The 26,714-nt window shown below is 44.0% G+C and overlaps 1 protein-coding gene across 2 annotated transcripts; it reads left to right on the top strand.

Moving 5' to 3' along the window:
- Positions 1–26,714, top strand: VGLL3 (vestigial like family member 3). Of its 2 annotated transcripts, none has more exons than XM_071433721.1 (4): positions 1–289; positions 9,240–9,492; positions 14,931–15,464; positions 22,085–26,714. In XM_071433721.1, exons 1-4 carry the CDS (start codon positions 209–211, stop codon positions 22,126–22,128), a joined length of 912 nt encoding a protein of 303 aa, XP_071289822.1. In that variant the 5' UTR covers positions 1–208; the 3' UTR covers positions 22,129–26,714. The 2 variants fall into 2 exon arrangements, with proteins under 2 accessions (XP_071289822.1, XP_071289821.1); XM_071433720.1 differs by having other exon boundaries at positions 3–289; positions 9,237–9,492.

Below are 26,714 nucleotides of genomic sequence, written 5' to 3'. Positions count from 1 at the left end.
CCGCGGCCGCCGGGGCTCCCCGCGCAGCCCCGCCGCGCTATAAGTGCGGGCGCGGGGCGCGGCGGCCGCCGAAGATGCGCTGGCAGCCGGGGCTGCGCGGCGCCCGACCGCGGCCGCCCCGCGCCGGGGAGCGGGAGCAGCAGCAGCAGAAGAAGAAGGAGGAAGAAGAGGAAGGGGGAGAGGGCGGTGGCGCGGGGCGGCCGCGGCCATGAGCTGCTCGGACGTGGCCATGCAGCAGCCCGGCGCGGCGGCGTGCGGGGCGCCCCGCTATCTGGCCGCGCCCGCGCAGGTGAGCCGCGGGGAGGGCAGCGCTGTGCGGTGCGGAGGGCTGGGGGATGCGAGGGTTTTTTGGGGAGGCCCTCCCTCAGTGGGTGCATGGCGCATCGCTGGCTGCCCTGGGCGGAGACCTCCGCTCCGGCCAGCCAGCGATGCGCTCCGCAGCCCCCGGCCTGATTTGGAGATGCGGGGAGCTGCCGAGGGTGCCCCGGAGCAGCGGAGCCTGGTAAGAGCTTTCCTAACCAGAAAAAAGCATTTTCCCCCCCAAATTCTTGCATCTGGCGGGTGGATGTTGGCTCGCTCAGCTGGCGTGGGGCGGGAGGGAAAAGTTATTTCCTTACTCCTCTCCCGCTTCTGTCCGCCTTCCTTGCTGGGTGTCCCCGCTCGCCCCGATTGCGGGCGCGGAGCAGCGCCTTAGCCCGGTCCGCGGGCGCGCACAGCGGCGGAACCCGCGCTGCTCCCCGCGGACGGGGCGCGCCGCACCGCCGCTCATCCCCTGGAAGATCGTCTGCGGCGAGTTTCCACCAGCTGAATTTGGTGATCAGATGTTGTATTTTTTCTTTTTTTTTTTTTCTTTTTTTTTTTTTAAGTGAATCAGGAAATTCTTATCGGGCTGACAGCATTTTTAGACTATGCAGTGCGTGGGTGAAGTGGGACTAATATTGACTTGGCCCTAATGTAGTCATCTGAGAATACATTTTTTGGTTGTTGCTGCATTCCATAAGGTTTTATCATTATTATCCATGAAGATTGTTTTCTCCGTACATGGGAAGTGACCCCTAGTATCAACTTGCCTGGGAGACACGAGTATGGGCTAAAACATTAAAATTCCAATCGTCTGTTCCTGGTTTTTTTCTTTTTTGTTGGGAGACAGAGCCCGTTTGCAAAAATGATACCCCAGTGAACTTGTCCAGGTTGCTCATGTTCACTCTAAACACGAGCTCTGGAAAACTTGTGAGTTCTGCCTCTTGCAGAGTGTCTTTGCTATTATTTCTTCTCTAATCTTGGTCAGAGCTTGCAAAGCTTCCATCTATGCAGTAATTTTGCTTACAAAGTTTGTATTTGGGTATCCGGAGGTTCAGTTCACAGCCTGTGTGCTTTGGAGGGAAAATGAATAAATAAAAACTAGTAGCCTGATTCTCTGACTGAGAGACCTAGAAGTAGAAAACAGCAATTGAAACTCTGCTGAACTTCCTGACATTTTACTCTGGAAGTGGTTGTCTGTATTTCTCTTCCAGATCTGTAGAACACTTAGTATGGGGAAATCTATTAAATGACCGTGTCACGTTCAAGTGCTAGTGCTTTTTATTTTTCAGCATACGTATGAAATTTCTTCCTCCAAAAGCAGGGCCATTTATAATACATTCTAGGGGCACCCTAATGAATACTGAAGTTTCTTGAGATTTTATTTTAAACAAACTTTATGCTGTTTAAGTAGAGGTAGGTAAGAAAGGCAAGAAACGTAGATAGCTCTGATAAGCCAGTACAGGTCCTGAGTTGGCCACATATCACATTTCCACCTAAAAGCTTTCAAAACATGGCTATCCTACGTGTTCCTGACAGTTTAATTTAATGAATCCTGGTTGCACTGGTTTTCCTGACACACTTGGAACTAAAGGGTCTTCACAAGCTACTAGGATGCCAGACTGAAAAGCCAAGCTGCTGTTGCTGAAGAAAGTGTTGCACCCTCTACTTCTAACAGCTGCTGACTTTGGAGTGGTGTGTGTATTTTCTCTGAATCCAATGTTTTCTAAATTTAAAAAAAAAAGTAAACATAGAATGAGACCCTCAAGCATCAAGATTTATTGTTTGGGTAATGAATGACATTTTGCAAGTCTCTGTTCCTTCAGAATTGTCCTGCCAGAGATGCTTTATCAACTGGTAGAGAACGTAACAAAAAAAGATGAAGAATCTGTTGCCAGGTTTTTGGTTCTTACACATGTGTTCAACATGTAAAACGCTCCTGCACTCTTTGTGAGGATGATGACCGTTGTAAAGAATGTTCCTCTTTGCTGGAATTAAAACTGGTTTAAAAATAACAGTGAGGGAAGATGAATTAGTGGGATACCTTAAAAATAAGTCTCTGCATTGGAGATGATAAAACGGAGCTCACCCTTAAAATATCTGAGGACTCCAGCAAGGCATTTTTCAGTGGTATTGTACTACTCTGGTGTCTTTCAGTTTGTTTTCTGAGAGAGAAGGCTCTTCCATGCTCTGGTGCTGTTTTCCTTTTCTTCTCAGGGCAAGGAGATGTAGGTGTGTCACTCTAACTAAAGCCTGTGCATCTCCACTACAGGTATTTGTAGTAGAACCATCTCAAATGTGTAATTGGTTATGCCTTGGACATCAGTTTTGTGAGCTTTAAAGAGCAAAGCAGCTCTTCAGCTGTGGAGCTCAAGTGTCTGGGCTCTGGGATCTCTCTGGAGAGCCAAACCCATCGTGTTTCTTTGGGTCAGGGGAAATGCCTGCAACAAGACAAAGTGGGTTCAAATGCTTGTCTCCTTTTTTATTTTTTATTTTTAATGGGAAGTCTCAGACTGCTTTTAAATGGTGGACTAGTGTGCACCTGGGTTGTGCAGAAGTGTTGTAGCTTTAGGGGGTGATCCATTGTGCCTTTTTAAAGTTTCCCCACGCTAAAGTTATTCCCGCATTTCTGTGTCTGTATTTTTTCCACCCTTAAAATCAGCATGGAATTGATTTTTGCCTTGCACAGAAAGGCAGAATTTCTGGAAATGTAGCTTTCACCCACCCTTATCCAGGAAAGGACTTACTGGCAAATTAATTTAGATGGGATTTTTTTTTCTTTTTTAAAGCTCTTAGTGGACTGAAGCCTGAATTCCTCTTGAATGTTAATGGGAGCGGAGGCTTAGCACCTTAGATCTTTGAGATTGCTCAAGTCCAGGGTGCTTGCTGGAGGGAAGTAAGCGAAACACGGATATACACATGCTCATATGGTGCCAGAATGAACTGATGAAGATGGGGTGTGGCCCTGATTTTACAGATAAAGAGTCGGGATTTCCGTGCTCCTTTGCCAAAAGCCGGAGCGAGCGTGTGCCGGTGTTAGGATACGAACGTGTTTCTGTGTCTGGTGGGGAGCTGTGCAGGCGTCAGGGTAAAACCCTGCAGAGTGGCACAATTAAAATGCTCTTTGCTGTCCACTTTGCTGAGGGGCTGTGCAGCTGGAATAGTGAGCTTTGGCTTTCCTGTGGGTTGGGTGAGGGATGGGTGTAACGGGATTCGGAGAGGCTTCAGGAACACGTAATTGGAGCAGAATCCCATCGTGTTCCAGGCACACAGGGATGGCTTGTCCTGTCACGACAGGCTGGGCACAGCAGGCTGCAGGGCTGAGGCTCAGGTAGGACTCACCCAGGCTCACTAACACACCACCTTTGGAAGGGGAGCTTACAGTAAATGGTAGTTTTGGAATTTCTCCATGGTATGTAGAGGCAAGCCAACAGCTAAGCCAAAGCTGTCCTTGCTGAATCAAGTCTTGCATAAGGAGTTGTGATATGCTCAAGTCAGACTTTCTGCTGGCAGTGCTGAAGACAGACTTTGTCCAGATAAGGCCTTGTCTTCATTAGCAATTTAGGTCACTAACTGGGCTCTTCCTTCCAAACTGACAGAGTTGCAGACAAGGACAGGTCACATTTGATGCTGTGTCAGCTGGCTGTGGCTAAACCCCAATTCACATACTGTAACTTGTTTTTTCAGTGAAATTCTTGGCACCATGTGTCCCCAGCTTTTGAGGATGGGCTTGTTATATACTGCTTATGCTGTGTGGCAGTCTGCAGTGTCTAATGGCAGGTAACAGCAGAGCACGGCTTCACATCCAATTTTTGCAGTTCAGATTCTTTCTCAGGGCTATTCCTTTGCTGTTTGCTCTACTAACTTCTCTGGAAGCTGTATAACCTATATAACTCATCTACTCTCACATTCACAGCGTGTCAAACCTGGGTTAGGTCCTGCCCTGTGTGTGAAGTTTTCTTGGTTGGTTTTGTTTGGTTTAATCTCATGAGACATCACTGATTTGAAAAGTTTGGCTCACTTTACTCTGTCATTCTGACTGGGACCAAATTCTACTTGATCTTCCTCTAGCTACATAAAATTAGATCTTTAAACTTTTAGGATACATCTCTGTTTACATGTACAGAAAAAGGTGCATAAATTCATTCTTTTTTCAGTGCTTCCTTCCATCAGCAGAGCCAAGCAAGACCTCCTGGCTCTACCTCTACAAATCCAGTGGCTCAGCTAAAAAGAAGCTCTCACCTTGCTCATTTGTGTGGGTGGAAATTATTGTTTCATGTTTTTAGGGCAGTGCCATAAACACATCTTTCAGGCCCAGCATTCAGTGCTCTGATTGCTTGGAATTGTCTCCTTCCTTGAATACTTTCTGTGTTATCAATAGGAGCCTGCTTGGCAGACAGCTCCACAAATGGAGGGCTGTCTGAGGATTTGCCTCGAGTTTGTTGCTGGAATTCCTTCTCAGAAGCTGATGTCAAATGACAGCCTTTTTCTCAGGGTAGGGTCATATAGTGTTTCCTCAGCGTAGTTATTCTTTATTTTTGGTTCCTGTTCTTTTTCTCATAATGGAAAATCTGTAACAGGTGGCCACAGGCACACCAGACTTTCATGCTTGGGAGCATAAAGGACCATATGCTGTATGGTGGCATGTATGGAGATAATAAATTGTAGGAAAAGGCAACCAGTTTATGTGAAAAGTAAGAGCTGCCCTGAATTTTCGATTCAAACTTGGCTGAAGTAAAACCTTCTCTGCTCTCAAAGTATGGTTGTTTTTATTTTGTTGTTATTTTGCTGGCTACTAACTGGTTTCTGCTGGAAGTGAATTTTTTTGGATTTGCAAAGAGGAATGTTCTGACATTTTTACCAGACACTCTGAGTGAGACCCGGGACCCTTGAAGTCACTTGGACTTTTGCCACAGGCTTTAATGTGGCCAACATTTCGCTGCATGAGAACAGTTTTGCTTGGTTCTGGGTAGGGTATGTCAGAAAATAACTGGAATCTTCAAGGCAAGGATTTTGTGTGAGATTTTGTACTAAATGTTTTCTTATTTCCTAATTTTTTTCTTGTTTTCTTGCTCAGGAAGACAGGATAATAGAAAATATGTTTAGAATAAACTTCCTTTTTAATATTCCCATATCAGGAGTGATATGGTGTTGGCCTTCAGTTTCCTTTTGTTGTTCGATTTGAAGTGAAGGGTTTAAATTTTCTTTGGAATTGCCTATTTGTGAATATATGAAATAAAAATAATATAATGTTGGTTGAAGCTGGATTCAGCCTGGGCTGTACAGCTGAATTTACCAAGAGATTGTGCTGTTTCATCCTCCGTGAACTAGGGTCTGTTATCTAAGGGATATAGACACTGAGTTTCCCTGTTTTCTCCTTAAATTATATATTCGGAATTTAAATTCTGTATCCTGCGTCTTGGCCAAGAGAAGATTTTGGGTGTTTGTTTTGTTTTTCAGAGGCTGTTTAATATCAGTCTCTAGTGTAAGGAAGGGAGAGGTGTATTTCATGAATATATTGAAGTACTGGACATTGACAAGAGATAACACTGTGTTTGGTCAGAAATACTTTGTAAAGATCTTACAGATGCGGTTGACTGCTTAAATATATGCTAGAACTGTTCAAATGAAAAAGTACAAGTTAAACTGGGCTAGCTGAGGTTAGTGACCATAAACCTACCCTGGTGTTTGTGGGTTTTTTTGTTTTTGTTCTCTCACACCCCATGATTGTGGGACAAATTCGTCTTGCATAGTTTTCCACTCACACAACTGCAGTCAAAAATACTGTGAGAAGGTTATTCTTAAGGTCAGAACAAAAATTAGGGAATTTATGTGCAAACAGAGTATTTTAGGTGAGTTGGGGGGAAAAACCCTCACATTGTCAAAGGATGTTTACAGTGGAAAGAATGTATATACATTGCGAACAAGGAAAACTTGCTGAATAACTTTCTCTCCCTGTAGTGTCTTACTTAAAGAGTTTTGCAATTACAGGCTGATAATTTCTTCCTGAAATGCCAATTAATTAGATCTGTGTCTGATCACGGGCTTGCTGTTTTGAAAAATCTTTTTATTTAGAACCCTCATCCTTTCCTGCAAACCACACCTTTGCACTGTACATAATCCACACACACAAGGCCGTGTTCTTGTCCATCAGTCCTACTATCTTTTTTTTGTTGGATTAGAATTTTTTTTTTTTTACATTAAAAACAAAGGTCAGATTTGGTGGTTTTGAAAGGAGCAAGTGCTCAGAAGCATCTTGTAATGACTGTCAGTGGACTGGAGGGGAGGGAAGAGAGTTGAAATGGAAAACGAATTAGATTCTTAAGCTGTGGAAGGGGGAACATTCCTGCGCAGAGAAGCCACTCTGGAGATAAGTTTTAATTTCCTGAGCTCCAGTCCCTGTATAGGAACATTGGAAGACTTCCTTCCTGATCACCGAGTCAAGCCAGGGGCTGTGTTAGCGGTGTGTGTCTGTCTGTAATTGCGTGCTTGTGTCTGCATCTGCACAACTGCAGCATCAGTGCCGGCACCTGTAGGGGTGGCAGTCAGCTCTGAATGTCTGCTGCCTCTCTTCAAGGTCTGGCATGTTGGGATTTCTCTAGAGCATCTCTTTCAAGCTTTGTCTCTGCTTAGAAAAAAACACCCAGGAGAAACCAAAAATGAGGAAAGCACCCTCCTGAGCCACTTGTCCTGCATTTTTAAGAGGATCTGAGTTGTGGTGCAGCTTCAGGAATGGCCAAGTCACCGAGGTGGATGCATTGCAGAGTTCCAGTGCACGTGTCTCCTGTATGTGCAGTGTTGCTAGAACTGTTTCTGTCTTACTGAGGTCTCAGGGGTCAGTGATTACTCAGACAAAACCATGAAGCTCAGTTTGAGTGATATCCTAGTAAGCATTTGGGTAACAAATATTTGGAGAACTTTCCTGAGATGTTTGTTTGTTTACAGAAGGCACTAAGCATTTCCAAAAAAAGTGTAGTTTACCCCAAATTCTGCATTTGCAAAAATATGTTTACACCCTCAGACTGTTTCATTTTAGCAGTTCTAGTTTTACTAGAGACTGCTTTATTTTGCAGTTCATGTATTTTTGTTTATTTTATTTACTTTTTTAAGTGAATCCCAGCAGTTCTCCCAAAAGTCTAGGTAATATTGTGCTAAACTGAGCCACAGTATAACTTTGCTTTGTGAAGCACAGATTTACTGGAAATTCAGGCCATTGCCTGGTTATCCCCAACTGAAATAAAATTGTATGTGTCTCACACTGCAGTTTGTACAACAGCATCTGAATTAATGGTATCACTGAGCTGCTTCACATTTATCAGTTAACCCACTGGAATGTCAGATACGTTGCTTAAGTTGCCGTGAGCTTTAAGTATAATAGGTTTTAATTCCACTTGTCAATAGCTCTTTCTTACAGTTATTTTTTAAAATAACTGTTCATAATTAAGACTTTGCCCCAGAGCATTTATTTTGTACTGCAGTGAGAGAATTTCTGTCAGATTATATGATTTTAGAAAGCACCGAATTTAAATGTAGTGATGGTACACAAGGTCAGAAAATGACTTTCGATTATTTCTAAATTGTACAAGCATATTTATTGTAAAAATGGAACTTTATAGAGTGTGTAGTTGTTTGACTTTTTCTATACAACTATTTCAGAAAAAGGGTAAAAAAGCCATAAACTTAAAGAGATTCTGATGGCGCTAGAGTGTTGCCAAGCAAGCCATTAAAGATAAGTCAAACTGTAATTCTATAGGAATGCTATGAAATACTTCTGCATATGGACTGTAGTTGTTTTTGGGTTCCTGAAAGTGCTTGTGTGTAAAGTCAGCTGTGGAAATGGCTGGCTAGCTAAAAGCTATGATTCCTGCAGCTTGACTGTTGTGGGGAGAGGTTTTTTTCCCTGTGAAAACAGTTGTAAAGTGGAACATCTGAAAAATATGTTCCATGCAAAATGGATCTTCACACACATTTATTTTGACATTTAGGTTTGATTTGAGGGAGAGAGAGAGAGAATATTCTGAAATAGCCATTCACAGATGGCTTGTGAGGGTTTTAGTTTTTTATATGCTTCTCTGTGTTTTTGGTTTGGGGTGGATTTTTCTGCATGTGTTTGCGGACTTGTCAATCCCCTTCTTCCCCCAGATCACATGTTTAATTTTTTATGACTTGAATTTTTTTTCCCTTTTCCCAAAAGCTGGTGTTAAAAAAAAAAGAAAAAAGGAAAAGAAACCCTTTCCACCCCAACCTCAAAACAACAACAAACCACCCCAAACCAACCAAGAAGCCAAGCTCTCAAACCCCTGACCAGCCCCCAGTCACCACCCCAAGCTATAACTTCCTGTGATAAAAATTCTGTGATCAGTGAGTGAAAATATATGCATTTTGTGGATTTTGGTAATACAGTAGAAAATTTTTCAGGAAGCAGCAAACTCTCCCACCTTTACAGCTTCAGCAGTAAGTGTGGGGAATCCAGAGGGCCCTGTATGCTCAGCTGGAGGAGTGTGCCCAGAGAAATCTGGTGCTTGCCCAGCTGGATGTGTGAAATGCACCTGCTGTGTATCTGGCCACCCTTCCACAGGGCTGGGCTTGACCTCTGTAGCCTTTATTGATGGAATATCCTCCCCAGGTGGGAATCAGGAGGGAATTGTTAGAGCCTGTCTGCTTTCTTTTGAGTGAAAGTTGGTGCTGATAAATTGTTGTTGTGAAACATGTCTGAGAAGCAGGTCCATCTGTGTGAGAGAGGAATAGACTCTTAATTGGGTGCTGGTATTCTCTTCTTTGTGAAATGCCAGTGTGTAGTATCCAGGTAGTCCAAATTTAATTACAAAATGAATAATCTGTGTATTCAGTTATTTTTTGTTAAGGAAACTATATGTTGAGCTTCTGCTGAATGCCATCACTGATGCATCTCTTGTTTGTTTTGTTTCTAATCCCAGAAGAAGTTAGCTGTGTACAACAAGATGCAGGAGTCTCTGGAAGTGAGCCTTCCCAGCAAGCAAGAGGAGGATGAGAAAGACCAGCCTGCCGAGATGGAGTACCTGAACTCTCGCTGTGTCCTGTTCACTTACTTCCAGGGAGACATTGGTTCCGTGGTGGATGAACACTTCTCGAGAGCTTTGAGCCAAGCCAGTAGCTTCAATTCAGAGACTGCCCTTTCCAAGAGCAAGGCAGGGCTGAATCCTCTGTGGAGAGGTAAGAGGGGCAGGAATTTGCTCTCTGTGGCGTGGCTTACTTGGGCTGCATTGCAGTAACACACAATGCATTGCAGCTGAAATTCTGCTTCTCTGTGGAAGTGGAAATATCCCCCTCAAATCTCCAAGAGCTGAGGACCTTCTTGGGTTGAGTGATCTGAGGTGTTAAAGTGGGAGAGAGGAGCCAAAGGCATGAAAGAAGCAGGCATCTCCAGCTCCTGCCATATCCTGTCTCTGCCAGGGGCTGGAAGGGAGAGGGCTTCACAAACGTCTGCTGCAAGGTTGGAGGCTTGTTTTTTTTAGCTCCAAGTGTGAAACTTGGCCTGTGAGGCAAGAGCAAAGCTGTTTGGGGTGCTGGCCTTGGATGTGAAGGAAACCTATGCAGCCTTCTCAAGTGGCTTTGCCAGGTGATCAGGATTTGTCCACGGCTGCTTTCCAGGCAGGGAGGAGCCAGCGCGGGATGGAATGGGCTGGGGGGCAAGCCCTGGTTCCCGTGGCTGCAGCCACGTGGTGTTTTCCACTGCAGCTTGCTTGTGGGAGAGGTACAGATGATGTTATGGCTTGCTGGGTGTAAAATGGCCATGACATTACTCTGCCTCCGAGCAGGGAGCAGAAATGTGGTAGGTTCTGCGAGGTATTTACTCACTGTCCTAACACAGTGATTAACAACGCTGTCCTCTTGTTATGCACATAAATACTTACATACTTTATATGTATTGGTGTGACAGTGAGCAGATCTTGCCAGAGACACTACAGACAAGACATCCAAATTGGAAAAGCGTGGCAATAAGATGCTGTTTCCATTTTGTTGGATGTGGCAGTCTGGGTGTTTTTTAAGATCCCCATAGCTGCATTGTTTCTGATCACATCCTTACGTGGACTGGCAGAGGGGTGCAGACTAAGCAGATGAGTTAGGGTGAGCAATGGCCTTACACTGGGTTGATGAGAGAGGTACTGGTAGGATCTGAGCAGGAGCAGTGGTGTTCCTAATCAGTGATGTGGAGGTGAGACTGCGCTGATGATAGTCACAGATACTGAAGAGAGATGGGATATTTGGAAACAACTGTGAAGAGAAAAATAGCACAGAAGAGCTTGCTTTCCAGAAGGATGATGACAAATCCGAGGAAGTTTAAGCAAAGGTCAGCACAAGTGGCTGGGGAGCTGGAGGAATTTATGGCTTGAGCTGGGACCATTAACGTTAATGGGAAATTTTCCATTGACTCGACTGAGAGCAGGATTGAACCTATGCTTACTAAAAAGGAGACTGGAGCGTTTATAAATGGCCCAGACAGGCTATAAATGTTTTAGCAGCAGGATCAAGGCAATCCCCAGAGACCCCATGCCCACAGCAAGCCCTCTTCAGCAAGCCTGGGGATGTTCTGTGGGTGCGGTCGCGTGTCTTCCCTTTGGCCTCAGACATACCCTGTTGTTTTTCCCTGTCCCCCCTCTGTGGTTTCACAGCCATCCCCAGAGGGGTCTGAGTGGCCTGGTGTGAGGGTTCTCCAGCCATGCTGTCCCCTGACCCCGTGTGCCCCATGCCCTCAGTGGGGAATGGAGGTCAGCATGTCCTGAACATCTTCTGGGAATAGAGTAAGGAGATATCATCCCTGCACCTGCTGGAGGGGCATGGAGATCCCTGGGGAGGCTGCTGGGAGCTGACAGCATTTGCTGCTCCAGAGAAGAGAAGCTGACAGGAGCTTTTATCAGGCCCAAATGGGTTTCTGAAATGTTCCTGCTTGAAAGCAAGGTGGAAGGAGCAACACTGTCAGTTTGGTCTTCTGGTTTATGCATGGTGTCAGAGATGCTCAGTTACAGCACATGAGTGTGAGCTTGTGTCCCATTACCTAAAGAAGTTAAATTATTATTAGCTTGAGGTTCTTCCATAAATAACCTTCATGGGTAGTCAGAATTGCTGTCAATTTCTTACTCAGAGATAAACTAGAAAGTATTTTATTTTGCAATAGCTGTTTTGGGAGATGCAGGTTTCAGTGGAAAGTGTGTGAGCACAAACTGGCTCCCCAGCTTGCTGCATTTTCTCCTTTATCTGAAAGGAGGAATTAGCAATGTTTTTGAGGTTTTTTCATCTTTTTCTGTTTTCTTGTTTTTTTATGGCATTCTGATAAAAATGCAAACTCTGATTTTTATCCAGGTGATATTGCAGGGGGTTTTTTGCTTGTTTTGAGGAGGGATTTTGCTTACATATAAGAACAGAACCTGTTGTTCTGAAATGAGCAATTTTTTATCATTTGCGTGTTGATCAGGTTGGGCTAAAATTATTTTGAAAACTGATTTTTTTATAAAACACAGTTCTGTATGACAGGCTCAAGTAATGTGAATATTGAATTTTAGGTGTAGCTGCCTGAATTCTTTTGCTGGTGCTAATGATGCCTTGACACTAATGTTACTTTAATGGTATTTTTATCAACATGTTTTTCCTTGCTGAAAGTGTTGGGTTGTTTTTCTGTCTTATTTTTCTTTCCTCTTGCCTTAAGTGAGAGCTGATGTTGTGCTACAGAAAGCTCCATATGTTGTCTCCTTTCCAGTGTGTGCACTTCTGGTGTGTTTTCAGTGTGTGTTGTGAACATTTGGGTTGACCACTGTGAATATTTGTATAAGCCACAGCTTCGTGGTCCCTGGGATGTTGCCTTGTCCCTGCCTCCCTGTACTTAGGGTAGGAAGTTGTGGTGACTGTAGTATCTTTCTTGGCAGTTTTCGTTAAACGCCTCTTGAAAGGCCATGGAAGATTTTTGAGTTTTTATTTTTTTCTTTTTCAAGAGTAGTGTGGACATGGCTGTTTCTCCATGTTCCACAGAGGCCAGGTATCCCTGAGCACTCGAGGTGGGTGAAATTTTCCTGCATGTTTATGTGACATGGGCTGAGCCTTTGTGTCCAGTGGCAGAACTGACCTTTCCCAGTGAGAATGGCCACACTCAGTGGTGCCAGTGGGGACTGGCCCCTGACAGTGTCAGGCAGCAGCGATGGCTTTGTGAAACCTGCACACGTTTGGAAAATGGAGATGACCAAACATGTTTGCTGTGGCCTGGACCTCCTGCATGACTGGTAAAGCCAAGCTGTTATGCAATCTGGGATGAATTCACGTTGGCAGATTCTGTGGTTTAAAGTGCTCTCTCCTGTTACTAAAGCTGTCCTGCAGATACTTTGTGGTTTTCTATGCTTTTTTGAAGTGCAGAGCTTTGGATTTAGGGCTTTTCCATGCAGATAACAGCCAGATAGTTTTCAAAAACTCGATTACAGAGGTTAATTTTCCAGAATACTGGCAGAGCATTGTCAGGCTATGCTCTTCTGTTAAGTAGTGTGGAAAACAACAGACTGGACATGAAGTTTGCTTTTTTTTTTTTTTGTATCAGCCCTGCTGCCAGCAGCACAAGCCATACATACTCTCCATCTCAGTGTAATCCCTTTTTACAAGGAATGGTTTACAAACAAGGAACAATACCAATTTTGGAGGAGTGCTGAGGCTTCTGTAATATGCTTGAAGCTCTCTGTAGTCTTCAAGCCTGAATTGCAATAAAAATACATTGCTAAAAGCAGCCCAACCTTTTGAAGAAACCCATGGAGTGCAGCTTGCCAGATAAGCTTGCAGCCTCTGAAGCATTTTGGCACAAAGCATCCACAATGTTTGTCCATGGCATGTTTGCAAAGTTTGTTTCCAATATCGGAAGTTAATCAGACTCAAAAAACTGCCTAAATCAAAGCCAACTGATGTGTGGAAAAATTTCTATGATTTTAATGGATTTTAAAACAGAGACACGAGTGTCTTAGTGATGCAGTCAGAAAACACTTTCAAGTTTTTACTTCCAAAATATTTTTGTATAAGCAAAGTTCAGAGGCAGGAGTGTTTGAAGAATCTGTTCATTCTCAATGGTGTCTTCACCCAAGTCTCATTCCAGCTGCTTATTAAACAAAGCAAAACAAAAGGTGATTTAAAAAAAAAAAAAACCTCTTACAAAAGTTATGAGGAACAGAGGATTCCTCGCCTCATCAAATGCTAAACTTCCCTGGCTTTATTTCTCCATAGGCCATTTTTATGACCGTTCTTTCATCAGAGGTAAAGTTCTGTATTTTTATGTTTCCATCTTTGACCAAAAAAAAAGTCCTATTGGAGCTGAGAAATATTGCATGAAGCAGTACTTTCTAGCATGAGCTGGCAAGAGGATTGTGAGAATGGAGAAGCCAAGACTTTGCTGCACATCAAAAACACTAACTGCTCCTTCAAAAGAGGAATTTTTAGAATGTGATTTCATAATGTAGAGGTATTGGAATCCATTTAAATATAAGCTGAGCCCTAGCTGTAAGAAGCAGCAAGTCTTTTAGTTCTGACAAAAACCTTTTTGACCTACATAGATGGTTCTGCTTGTAGGATCCTATTGGGTAGAGGGCATCATGATACATTCTATGAAGGAATAACATAAGCTGTTAGATATGACCTTTATCCCATCAAAGCATGCAATTAGTTTGAGAAAATCAGGTATTCTTTTAGCCAAATGTTTCCTGTTCTGCTGTGTGAGCTGGTTCTCTTTCCTCTGAAGCATTTGCAGCCACAGCAGCTGCCTTTCCAAATGATGTGCTCTAGTCTGCGCAAGAGTTAGCATCTGCTCACAATTTCTGTACCAAGATCCTGAGAGGGCTCTGACTCTGCAGCCTGAAGAAGAAAAATCTTCTTGAGGCGGGAATCTTATGTATGTGAAAACCTGATGGGAGGGAATGAAGATGGGGGGAGCCAGGCTCCCTTCAGCAATTCTTGCTGACAGAACAGGAGGCAATAGGCCGAGATTAGAAAACAGGAAATTCCATCTGAATACAAGAAAACTTTTTGTTTTGTTGGATTTTTTAGGTTGGTTGTTGCTTTTGGGGTTTTTTTTTTTTTTTTTTTGAAAGGCTGCAGAGTCTGGAGCTCATTCAAAATCTGACTGGACGATGTCCTGGACAGCTGCTCCAGGTGACCCCCACTTGAACAGGGGAATTGGACTAGGCAATCTTTGTCACTCTAGGACACAAAACACCACGAGCGCACACACCGCTGCTCTGAAGGTGGAAAAAAGGGAAGTTTATTTTCTAACTCCAACATTCAGAGTTTTCCAAAAGTGACAGTAGATTGGAGGGAGAAAGTGCCACCACCTCTCCAATGGCACTGGACAAACCAACAGTCCATCAAATTTCCTCCGTAAAAGAATGCAAAACAATAAATGATTTACAGAAAGCGTGTGAGAAAGTTCGTTACAAGAATGTAAACATCGGAAGGCTTAGAAAAACTTAACAAATCAGAGCGACAAATCTTCCTACCTCAAATGTCCTGTGATTCTGTATTTACTGAGTTCAGCCTTGCAGACTTCAGAGAGCAGCAAATCATTGTGGGGTTTTTATTCTGGGATGTGTTGTTCAGCTTCAGTCACACTTCCCTTCTTTCCTCCCCACCAGAAAGCTCCACGATTTCAAGCCAAAGGAGCGGATTCCCCACCTCCTTCTGGACCAGCTCTTACCAGCCTCCTCCTCCTCCCCCCTGCTTGAGCGGCGTGCACCCCGATTTCCCCGTGACTGCACCAGGCACCTTCCCAGCAGCAGCAGCAGATCCCAGCAGCTGGCCGGGACACGGCCTGCACCAGACTGCCCCAGCTCCTCCGCCGGCCGCCTCCGAGGCCTGGCCCTACCCCTTAGCGTCTCAGGTGAGCCCCTCGTACGCACACATGCACGACGTGTACGTGCACCGCCACCACCCTCACCATGCCCACGTGCACCACCACCACCACCATCCTCACCATCATCCCCAGCACCGGGAGCCGCGCTACGGCTCGCTGCTGGTGCCCTCGGTGCGCGCCGCCGCCAGGATCCCCGCGGCCCAGGCCGATGGGGCCAAGGCCGAGCCCGCCGCTGCCGCCGCCGGCGCTACCTCAGCCTGGGCCGGAGCCTTCCACGGAACCGTGGACATCGTGCCCAGCTTTGGGTTTGATACAGGTAAGATGGCTTGGTGTTTTTGTTTTGGTTTTGGTTTTTTTTTTTAATTTTTTAAAATTTTGTTTGTAATTTTTATGTTGTTGTTGCTGTTGTCGTCGTCTGTGACTTGTTTGAGCAGACATGAACTCCCCGCAGCTGAAGCAGGGCTGGCTCCTGACAAGGAGACATTCTCATTGAATAAAGAGCCTCTGAACATGTTTTTATAGGCATGCTCTAGCTGAGGGATATCCCAGTTTTTCCAACCTGCAGAAACAGGTACAAGTGCATGTGAAATGGAGCAGAAAGCACTAAACAAAAACGTGTCCAAATGATTCCCACAAATGTGGGAATCCCTCCTGTAATTACTGTCAGGGCAGCTCTCCCTGCCTTCTGCTGAGAAACCTTGGTCCCATTCAAGCCAGATGAGTTGTGACACCATCTGCAATTTTTGTTTGTTCCTTTTTTTTAAATATTGTTGGAAAATCCTTCCGTGAGGAAGTTCTCTGCTAGTTCATATGTGCCTTCTGCTGAGAGACCTTTATCTGCCTTGGTCCCATTCAAGCCAGATGGGTTGTGACACAATTTGCATTTTTTGCTTGTTCCTTTTTATTTAAATATTGTGGGGAAATGTTAATTATGCTTCCATGAGGAAGTTCTCAGCTTGTTCAGCTAGTTCATATGTGCATCCACCAGTATTTAGCTCCAATGAACTAATACCTTGCAGTACATGAGGACTGCATCTTGAGGTGGAGCAGCTCAGCATTCCTTCCTGTGTAGTATCCAGGTGTCACATGGAGAACAGAGGTGCTGATTGAGCTGAGCTTGCCATCAATCTAAACATCTTACTATAAGGGTGTAGGCAGAGGTGTGTGAATGAAATTCATTTCACTGCAGGGTCTGCAGTCTGAAGGGCAGAGCATGAGCTCCATCTGTGTCTGTGAGCTTTGAGTGGCAGTCTCTCACCTCAGTATCAGAAGCAGTCTGGCAGCCCTCAGGGTTTGAAGTTTCTGGCCATCAGGTGACTGACAGTTCCAGTGCATCTATCCTGGAGCTCATGGGCCCCACTGAGGGCTCCTTTTTCCATTTGATATTTATCTCACCAGCAGCAATCCTTGCAGATCAGTATTTCTTAAAGACAGTATGTTATCTGATTAAGGAAACACTAGGTTTGTATCTTTGTTCCCTTTTCCTTAAAGTATCTACTTGTCTTCATTTTTGATAGCTCTCTCTGACTGGTTCAATGTCTGAGAACCATTTCTTTGCCTTGATTTAGTGCCAAGAATTGATGGGGGAAAAAAGGCTGTTTCTTAAAGATGAAATACTATGAACCTAATTCAAATCTGTCTCTTCCCTTTAAAGCAATTGGGAACCAGTGATCTCCTCTAAATACTATGCCACTTGCTGTCTTGATGCCAATAAAACTAAGAAAAAGCTTATCAGTATTCTTAACAGTGGACAGTTGATATATATAAATAACATTGCTAGCTAAAGCAGCAAAACAAGAATAATTCTGTTTTATGCTTTTGGGTACATAATGCTAAACTAACCAGACTGGGATCTTGAGATTTTCCCTTTGTGACAAACGCCATAAGGGGAGTGAGCTGCCCTCTCTGAAGCATGAGCAGAGAGTGTCACTGTCACTGGTGTAAGGGACAAGCCCTCCTGGACCCAGCCCCACCTGCAGAGCCCTGGTATTTGGCTTAACCTTTTGGGAGTGGAACAGAGAACTGTGTAAGGAACTGTTAGTCAGGAGAAGCCTCTGCCTGGCTTAGGTGCAAGTCCAGACTAGCCTCTGAGTTGTTTTTCTCTTTAAGAGCAAGTACCTCAAAAAGGACTGGGTCCTAGCACTGCTTTAGAGAGCAAACACAGCTTTGGCTTGGTGCTGCCTGCTCCTTGTGAAAATCCCTGTGGAAGGGTAAAGTTGGGTGCAAATTTAGTCAGGATCCTGATTTGGCAGTGCCTTGCATGTCACTTGGTTCCTCCCACTGTGGGAGACAGCGGGAAGGATCTGAGCTGTTCACTTCTGACCCATCCTTGGTTGTGTGGGTTTTAGTCTCTGAGTTCCTATGGGGAAAAAGAAAGAGGGGAAACGTGTGACTGGTTTGAAAAAACAGAGAATCTCAGCAGACCATTGTCTCACTAGTTTGAGACTATTCAAAAGGGTCACAACACTAAAACACAACAGCAAAACCCTGTCAGACAGCCCCAGTTTTGGAAACAAGGGTGCAAGCATTGGAACACAGCAGCTAGTGGAAACTTGTGACATTACAATTATTTGCTCTCTTGCCCTGCACACTCATCTCTCCCATGCTTTCCAAGCAGAGGCTTGCTGGGAAGGGCAGGAAGGCTGAGCTCCCTTTTCAGCCCTGCCTTTAGCTTGTGCAGTTGAGACAAGTGCTTTGGTTACAGCACTCGTGGCATGGAGAGAAGAGGGAGCTTAATTGCCTCAGGGTTTTGTGTGCACATCCAGCAGAGTCATCCCAGAGAAAGTATGGGGAGAGGAGGGTTTGCTCAAGTACCACATGGAGTCACATCCAGCACTTGCTTCATCTGCACTTCAGGGAAAGCAGATTATACTGGATACATCTCCACATCACACAGCATTTTGTTACATTTAACCTCAATGTCAAAGAGCAATCTTAAGAGAGAGGCTACAAACTCAAGAGCCTGGAAGAGTGAACTGGCTTTTAGTGACATGAAGTGCTTTCTCCAGAGTAGGGTGAGGACATAGTGGCAAGAATATGTCAGTTCTGAAAGTGTTTGTTCATGTATCCCTGGAGAAAATAGCCTGTGGAGCTTTCAATATATCAGATTCCATAAGTTTCAGGTGATTTATGTTAAAAAAGTTCATTTAGTCTATACCTGGACATTGCCTTTTGGAGTCCTTCACTTACAAACTGATTCTCCCTCTTCTTATCATGGGCCACATTTCTTGTGCTGCTGTCACATGGATTGTAGGAACATCTGCAAAATTCCTCACGCTGAATTATGTGGAATGATGGTATTGGGATCAGGGCAGGCTGGCTGTAATCTTACCCTCTTCCAGCTACATTGTTGCATCTCTGCCCTGCCAAGCCAAATAATCCATCTCAAGAATGGATGATGCCAAATCCCTCCAGAAGTTAAGAGGAGGTTCCCACTGCATGCACGGTGTAGTTTGGGAATTTATGGCTCAGAACACATTGTGTGGGACATCAGCACAGAGCTGACAAACTATTGATCTGTCTGACACATCTGTTTGAACTTACATGGTCCTGTTTTAGGGGATGAAGGAGGATTTAGCTACCTGATTGCCATTAAATGTGGCTTAATCCTCACCTTGAAGGCTGCAAATTAACCCTTTTGGAAGCTTCTGTATCAGTCCAAGTGCAATTAAAGAAAGTGCTGGTCTGCATCAAGAACTGTTAATAAAACCTGCTAGGTTTGTGTCTGCTGGTGTGTAGTGTCTCTCCAAAGTGCACAAGCTACAGTGCTCAATAAAAGAGTACATTTCATGTCAAGCATTGATATAAACACGCTGGAATAAGCAGAGATTGCTTGGATTTAAGCCTGAGCTCCTTGCCCTGCTGGTGTCATGCAAAGCAAGATTGGGCTGTCCCCAGCTCTGCCTGTGGCTCAGGGCTGCAGCTGTAACCCAGTGTCACTACTAAAGCTTCCTGCTTGTGCTTAAGCCACCTCCAGCACTTCAGATCAGGGGCTAGGGAAGGGGAATTCCTGTCTCTCAGTGCTGCTGGTGGTTGTAGCCATCAGTGTTTCCCTCAGGAGCAGGGTGGGAGGTGTCCTGCATCCCACGCCCTTCAGGTGAGCAGTGGGGTTTGGCTGCAGGCAGCCCACGGGGAGGAGAGCAGAGCATCTTGCCTTGCCACTGCAGAGCCTAGGAGGATATCCTGTCCTGCTGTGGGACAGATGAGCTGGAGGAGCCTTCCTGCACCCCCAGCACACTAAAAGCAAAGCGGGACTTTGGCATGAGTGATGGCTGTAAATCTGTTGAAATTGAGGTGTGCGTTCTTCATCGTATAAAGTTGTGCACACTGCGGTGAATAACTTGAAATTTAGGTGAATTAATCAGCATCCTTTAGTCCTGGTTTACTGTGGAAAATTCCCTTTTGGAAATGCCTGTGTGTCAGTGTGCTGACATACACTGAATTACATACATTGAATACATTGAATTTGGAGTTTGAGGGGCCAGTCCAGTCCCTTCTATACATTTGTCTCTGTTCACACACATCCCACGAGTTTGTCACAACTCATTAAATTTGCTTAGATGTTCCCACAGAACCTGCATAATATTTGTGTGGCAGTTAGCTCTAAAGTAGGTGGCCCAGGGAAGGGGAATTTTGCTGGAGTGGCAGTGCTGGGTCAAGCAGTGCAAGTGAGGATTTCCTTGCTGAAAGGAAAGCACTGCAGCTGGAAGCTCTGGGTGAGCAGCCAGCCTTGGATTCTGTGTTAGGACTGCAGATGGCCTTGCCTTGAAGGAGATGGGAATATATTGAGGAGAAGGCATGGAAAGTGTTCCACATTCAGTTCTGTAAATAGGACAACTTTGGTTTTTTGGATTGTTTTCTCTTGCTGTTTAGAGTCTGTAGCTATACCTTAAGCCTCCTTGTTACAGCTATTTGTGCCTTGAAAAGACACCTGCCTAGGGAGGTGTCTGTTCAGCTAGTTATTCCCTTTCTACCACTTGCTGCTGCCAGATGGAAGATCTCTTAAACACGTGTGTGTGTGTCATTTTTTTAAGCTGCTGGGAGCCATGTAACCTGTTTCTCTTCTTAGAGGCTTCCATGGCCTCTGGTGTCCTGTAGTGGCCACTGGTGAACTTAAACAACTTCTTTATGCTCTGAAAGTTTTCTGCTGTCTAACTTTTTTTTGGTTTTCCTTTTTTTGGGGGGGGTCATCTTTGTTTAAAAAATTGTAAACAGCAAGGGAAAAATAGGCCGAAATTGTCATCACTAGCTTTGAGGGAGCTTTGAAGGGAGCAGCAGTTCATTATGGCTGTGTATGATGCTGCCAGGGAAACAAATAGCTCTTAAGCAACAAGGAGACATCTTCATTGAATAAGGAGCCTCTGAACATGTTTTTTTAGGCATGCTCTAGCTGAGGGATATCCTAGTTTTTCCAGTCTGAAGAAACAGGCACAAGTGCACGTGAAATGGGGCAAAAAGCACTAAACAAGGTTTAGGCACAACCGTGGGCTCTACTTTCCCTTTTTCTTCACTGCTGGGCACACAAGTGTTTGTACCCTGCTTGGGAATCCTCACAAGGACAGAGCCATATGCTGTCATCTTTTATGTGAGTGCTAATTGCTTTGCAGCTCAGCTCTGAAACGTTGATCATCATTAAATATTTAACTGCTTATAATCTTAAAGCAAGGAGGTAATTGTCAGATCTGAACCCTCCGTGCCTGCCTGTAAGTTTTCTGAAAACGTATGGGTCTTCCTTCATATTCACAGTGTGACTGGATTTGGAAATGAGATCCATGCCTAGCACATGGTTAAACATCACATGAACACGGAGCTCTGGTGGTTACAACATCACAGAGGTCTGGAGTTGCACCTATTTACATTAGTGGTGAAATTAACCCAAAATTCTTAGCAAGTCAGGTGCCTTGGTACATTGCATAGCAGGAATGATGACTTTTAGTGGGAAATGTACCTTCTTTTCATGAAATGTGGTTTACTTGCTTCAAAACATCAAAGGACAGGTTTTAAATCGTTGAGACTTGGAGTGCCTTTCTACCTCTGAAAATACGTGCCTGCATCTCTGTCCTTTACTTTCCCTATAAATGAGCAAGAATGTATCTTCTTTGAGACATTTAATCTGCACCTGCCCTTCTATTGTCTGCATTTGAGGTTTATGCCCTCTTAGGTGTGAACAGAGAGATTGGATCCCTCTGGAGCAGAGAAATCCCAGATTATAAGGCAGGTTCCAAGTCTATAATGCTAGAGCCACAGCATAGCACCGCATTTATTAGATAGTCCTCACTTTTTTACAAAGGAAAATGTTAGAGGAACTCATAACAAATGCAAGCTGAAAACCATTAATTTTTCCCATGTGGAAGCACTAGCCATTCTTGGCTGGAAATCTTGCACTCTGTAGGTGAAATTATTTGGGATTTTTTGCCTGCTGCAGGAACATTTTCCCCTCTCTCCTCTGCGAGGTGAAATGCCACAGAAACTGTGAAATACTGAAGTGTCCCAGGCATTTTCTAGAGGAGGTGGTGTCTGTGGCTGGACCCTGCCTGGAAATACTGCTCTGCTGCCTACTGGATAATTGATGCAGGCCTTTATGGGGGGTTTTTTCACTCCATGCTGTGTTCCACATGAGCTCAAGCCAAGGAAGCGCATGCAGGAATTTTATCACCACTTCTGAAATGCTTAAGCCAGAATCAAACTTCAATATGGTTTAATTTTGCCCCTCATAAACCAAAAGGTTTGGAGCAGTAACACTGTTGCTAACAAGTCCTTTAAACTGTCAAATTGTCATTTGGTGGTTTTTTTTCTTTTTTTTTTAAATATTTTTTAATTCAAAACTTGTTTTTCTTTAGTTCAGTTGTTTGGGGAGGGGTAAGAAGAAACCATCTGATTTATTAATTTACTATTTATTGATATTAATTATTTTCCTTTTCTTTTTCTGAAATATAGGTCTACAGCATCAGGACAAGAGCAAGGAAACTGCTTGGTTCTGAGGTGCAGAGAAATTAAGACCAGCTAGAGCTGGAGTCAGCAGATCTGGGTGGGTGATACAGCAGTGGCTGACTCCTTCTGCGTGGAGCAAAGGACACACATGAAGATGAAGAGCCAACTATTCTGGTTTTGCTATTGAGCCTTTTATTTGTAAGGCCATTTATGGGTCCCACAGTGTTGGAAAAAAACCAGAAACCTAACTTTTCTTTCTTTCCTCATCTGAGCCTGCTGCAGCTGGGCAACCTAACTCCTTTCTGCTCCTTTAACAGTGTTTCGTTTTGTTCAGCTTGATATTTTTATGAACAGTCTCAATAGTCAGGAAAAAGACTCTCCCTTGACTACAGTGCGCCTTCTTTCAGGAATACAGTATTTTGTAGCTCTTTGTGCATCTATTTTTGTAGAAATACAGAAAGTTTGGGTAAGGATTGACGGGCTATTTTAGGATGACATATTTTTTTAAAAAAAAATTGTAAAATTGTTAAGTTCTGTTTAAAGAACTTGCTCTCAGAGAAGCACTGGCAAAAATGTATAAAATGCTATTTTTAGATGTCTGTGATGTGTTTGTGCATTTTGGGTTTTTTTGTTTGTTACCTCAAATGTCTATCTTTCTTTTCTTTTTAAAGAGCTAAACTCCTTTGTTTCCACATTACTGAATTCTGATGTTTTTGTCCTTTTGTTCTAGCTTAAGCAAGTATAATTCGCACCTGAAGTTTCAGCCAAATATTTTTTTCCTGGTGTTAGATTGTAGTAAAAAGTGGTTTTGTTTTTCTTGCTTCTAAAGGTGGCTTTGTGCTGTGCTGACTGTCAGAAGCTTGCAAACACCTTTAGCATAGAGCAAAGTTTGAGGTTACAGCAACTGCATTTCCCACCCATCCATTCTTTCAAAATGGACCAAATACTCTTAAATCAGACACGAATATGGGCCTCATCTATGATCCACTGAAGCTGTTGAACACAGTTCTCTGTGGGTTATGGTGCTCATAGATACCAGTAAAATCTTAGAGGCAGGACTTTCAGCTAAGCCACTTCAAGGTGGTCACTTACAACATCAATATTCAGGGAAAATGAACAAAAAAATATAAATCCAGATTTATAAAAATGTGTGGCTTGTGGAAACAAAAGGTTGTCACAACCAGGAGAACACAAGAGAGCTCCTCTTGCCCTCAGGCTGTGTTTGCCTGGGCTGGGCTGTGCCGTGGGGCTCACAGGACCCAGCTGCAGCGCTGCATTTCATAACTGCCAGGCCTGCATGCACTGGGGCCATGTGGAGCCACAGCCCCTCTGCTTGGGAACCCCCCTGGCCTGGGCCTTGGCTCTGACTTGGTAATAAAGGCTTTGGTTGGAGCCAAGGTGGGCACCACGAATCCTGGGTGAGGGCGGTGAGGGTGCCGTGGGTCCCCGCAGGGTCGGTCCCCGTGCCCAGCCCTTGGGGACTCTAGCGTGGGCTTAGGTGGGACTGAGGGGAGCCCAGGGTCAGCACCTGGGTTGTTGGGTCCTGGATATTGCCTGGAGATGTTCCCCTTCTGCTCTGTGCACCCAGGGTCCCTCTGTAGTATTTCCTAAGGCTCTTACAAAGCATTATGTTTCTGTCACCGCTGTTCTCAGACATCCCTGTTTGAGAGACACGCCGGCCAAGTGGAAAAACCAAGATGCAAACACATGGCTGAGATAAGAGTTTAATTTTAAGGCACTGAGCATTGTAAATGTAGTTTTGTCAGGTGGAAACCACATGGATCTGTGTGTGAAAGGGGAGGGGGGTGTTGGGAAGTGCCTGCCACTCCGAGGTTCCCTGCACTGCTGCTTCCCTCCAGGCTGTTTGAACTTGATCCTACGAGGTGTTGAGCATTCTCCCTTGTCAAGGGAGAGGGCTTGACATGCTGGCACTGGAGGCATTAGGATTATATCACAATTTGGCAAGACCCTTAAGTCTCTACCTTGCTGATTTGAAGTTTGAGACAGTGTATAAATGCTGAATGGACTATGCTTAAATATTGCTTTAAAGTAATAAGGTTGTAGTCTCTGTGTTGGGATGATGAATTAAATGTGGTGGGGTTTTTTTCCTCATCTTTGTAGTCCATCAGTATTTCTTTCTCTCAATAAATTTCACTCTCATGACAGTTCTCTATATTATTGCTGCTCTGGTGGAGCTAGCTCCTCAATTTGCCAATAAATTCATAATGCAGTGGGAAGACTGTATGGGAGGGAATGGAGTACCAGCTGCCACAGTTCACTTTCTTATCAGGACAGTACAGTTCAGGAAATATCTCAAGAAAAAGAGTTCTGACTTAGGAATGTTGACAGTATTAGAAATACTGGGAGGAAAAAAAAAGATTGTAAGCTTTTTTTTTTACTTTTCTTTTTTTTTTCTTTTTTTCCCCCCCCTTGGACTTGGCAAAAGTGGAAATTAAAGAGATGGTGTGTCCTCTTTAAACTTCAGGGATGGAGAGTTTGGGTGGCAGGGGAAGCAAAAGAAAAGACAGCATTTCTTTTTGAGGTGTGTTTGGCTTCCTGAAATAGTTTAAAGCCTAACCAGAGCAGTCTGCTCACTGCTTTCCCCTTCACAAGCTCATACTATGGGAGACCTCCTCTGGTTCCTTATAGATGTCAAAGCAAAACAGGACAGGAACAAAACAGGCCCACAGTTTGCATTGGAATTTCTTTCTGGATTGTATCTCTGAGTTGTTGGTTAGTGGAGATGAAGAAGTGGGGAAGCTGTTGCCTCTTCCCCTCCAGGACTACTGTTCTGCACAGAGTTTCTGCTGCTGAACCTGGGACTGAGCTGGTGGAACTTCTGCAAACTCTGGGTGACAAGTGCCAATAAAAACCTGCTGTTGTCTGTAGCCATTCATGCACCAGTCTGTCAACTTCAGAAGTGAAAGAATTTTCTTCTTTTCCCCCTCAGTCACTGATTGTCCCCTGAGCTAACAAGCGAGAAAGGAGAAACCAAAGTGTGTAGCAGTAGGCCTGCTTCTACAATTTGAGGGATGGAAAAGGAAAGAAAAAACCAAACCCACCCTTCCCTGTGACAAACTTTTGAGTTAAATTCAGCAGATTTCCTTCTCCCTCTCTCTCCCATACACGCACACTCACACACACGCACAGAAGTGCTTATGAGAAGCAGATGCTGCCATGGTTTTGCTCTTGGAAGAGGAGAGGAGCACTCGCCTGCAGTGGTGGGGAATCGATGGCAGCCAGAAGGAGCAGAAAGGTTGAGCCTGCTCGTGTTTCTGCAGATAGGAAAAATAAAAAAGGCCCTTGAAATCAGGTCACAGATAAGTTGTGTGTCTTAATGCATTACTAAAGGAGTTGTTTCATTCTTTTTATGTGTGGTGTGTTCTGATGCTGTCCCAAGAAAGTGGATGATTCATTTTGAGAGGGCTTATAAAACATGTTGTACTCTGTCACTGTTTCTGGGAGAACATAGGGAAATTATTGTTTTATTTCAAGAAACTCAAAATACTGACCTCCTTAAAGTTGTCCAGGGTTTTATTTTATTCCTGATAATGTTGAGAAATCTGACATCAACTTTTGTCTTCATTTGAAGACTGGAAGGGTTGAAGTTGTCCACCAGTTTTTCAGAGGCAGATGCCAGTTTTTTCCAGTGGTCCATTTCCATCCCAGCAAGAAGATGGAATAGTGCAGCCACTGACTGCCCAGGAGATTGGATTTCTGGAATTTCTGGAGAGCTGAATAAGCTGTGCTTGGCAATAGTAAAATGGACTCTGTTCTGATTCCTTCTCTCACCAGACACACAAGTTCAGGGGGTCCTCAGTGAATAACAGTTCTCTCTCAATCATCCCCACCTGCATCAAAACACTTTGGAGAACAGATCTCTCATCACAGCATTCACAGAGGGGTGGGAATGTCACATTTCCTCCAACCTGCCCTTAGGATTGCCTTGCCCCACCCAGCATTTCTGCTTCCAGGCTGTTACATGTCTTGCTGTCCTTCTCCCAAAATTCTTCATGTGTACGGATATATTTTTCTACAAAAATATTTATTCACATTCACATGTAGCTATACCTGGTTCCCTTTGTTCCACTCTCGTGCCTCAAATGCGTGTCCTTTGGAAATGAAGTGAATGACTTCATCAAATCTCATCTGAGATGGAAAATGTAGGCATTTTATTGCATTCTCTGTTAACTCAGGAGTGAATTTTTTCCCTACTTGTTAAAAAACCCAAACACAACAAAAACACATTAAAAAAGCCCTTTCAAATCACCTGATTTGTATCTATGAAGATGATCATGAAATCAGCAGTTCTGTAGAGAGGTGCAATATATTGAGTTTCAGCAGGCAAGCCTTTGTCTGAATATGATTATTTTAATTAATTTCAGGTACAAGCTTTTGCTCCATATCAATGGACCAGCAACATATATATTTCCTTATAAACAATTTAGAAATACATATATTTTTCAAGTGGAATTCTTGGTTTTAGTATGTCAGCCTCTGAGCTTCTAAAGAGTATTTGGATGATAAATATTGTTTGTGTGTGGGTTTTTAAAAAAAAAGTTGATGCATGTTGTTTGGAACTAAAATCTCATGTAAAATGGGAAAGTATTTAAAAATAAATACTGCTTTTACATAA

Source organism: Agelaius tricolor, unplaced genomic scaffold (assembly GCF_023055355.1).
Source record: "Agelaius tricolor isolate 1412-34295 unplaced genomic scaffold, bAgeTri1.0.p SCAF_9, whole genome shotgun sequence".
NCBI lineage: Eukaryota > Metazoa > Chordata > Aves > Passeriformes > Icteridae > Agelaius > Agelaius tricolor.
The sequence above is the reverse complement of the archived record's forward strand: the minus strand, read 5'-3'. Positions and strand labels throughout refer to the sequence as shown.

Excerpts from the sequence above, each read along its gene's own strand:
- VGLL3 (XM_071433720.1), top strand. The coding sequence starts at position 209 with ATGAGCTGCTCGGACGTGGCCATGCAGCAGCCCGGCGCGGCGGCGTGC. Across the intron at positions 290-9,236 it reads ATCTGGCCGCGCCCGCGCAG|AAGAAGTTAGCTGTGTACAA; the intron begins GTGAGCCGCGGG and ends TTCTAATCCCAG. Across the intron at positions 9,493-14,930 it reads GCTGAATCCTCTGTGGAGAG|AAAGCTCCACGATTTCAAGC; the intron begins GTAAGAGGGGCA and ends CCTCCCCACCAG.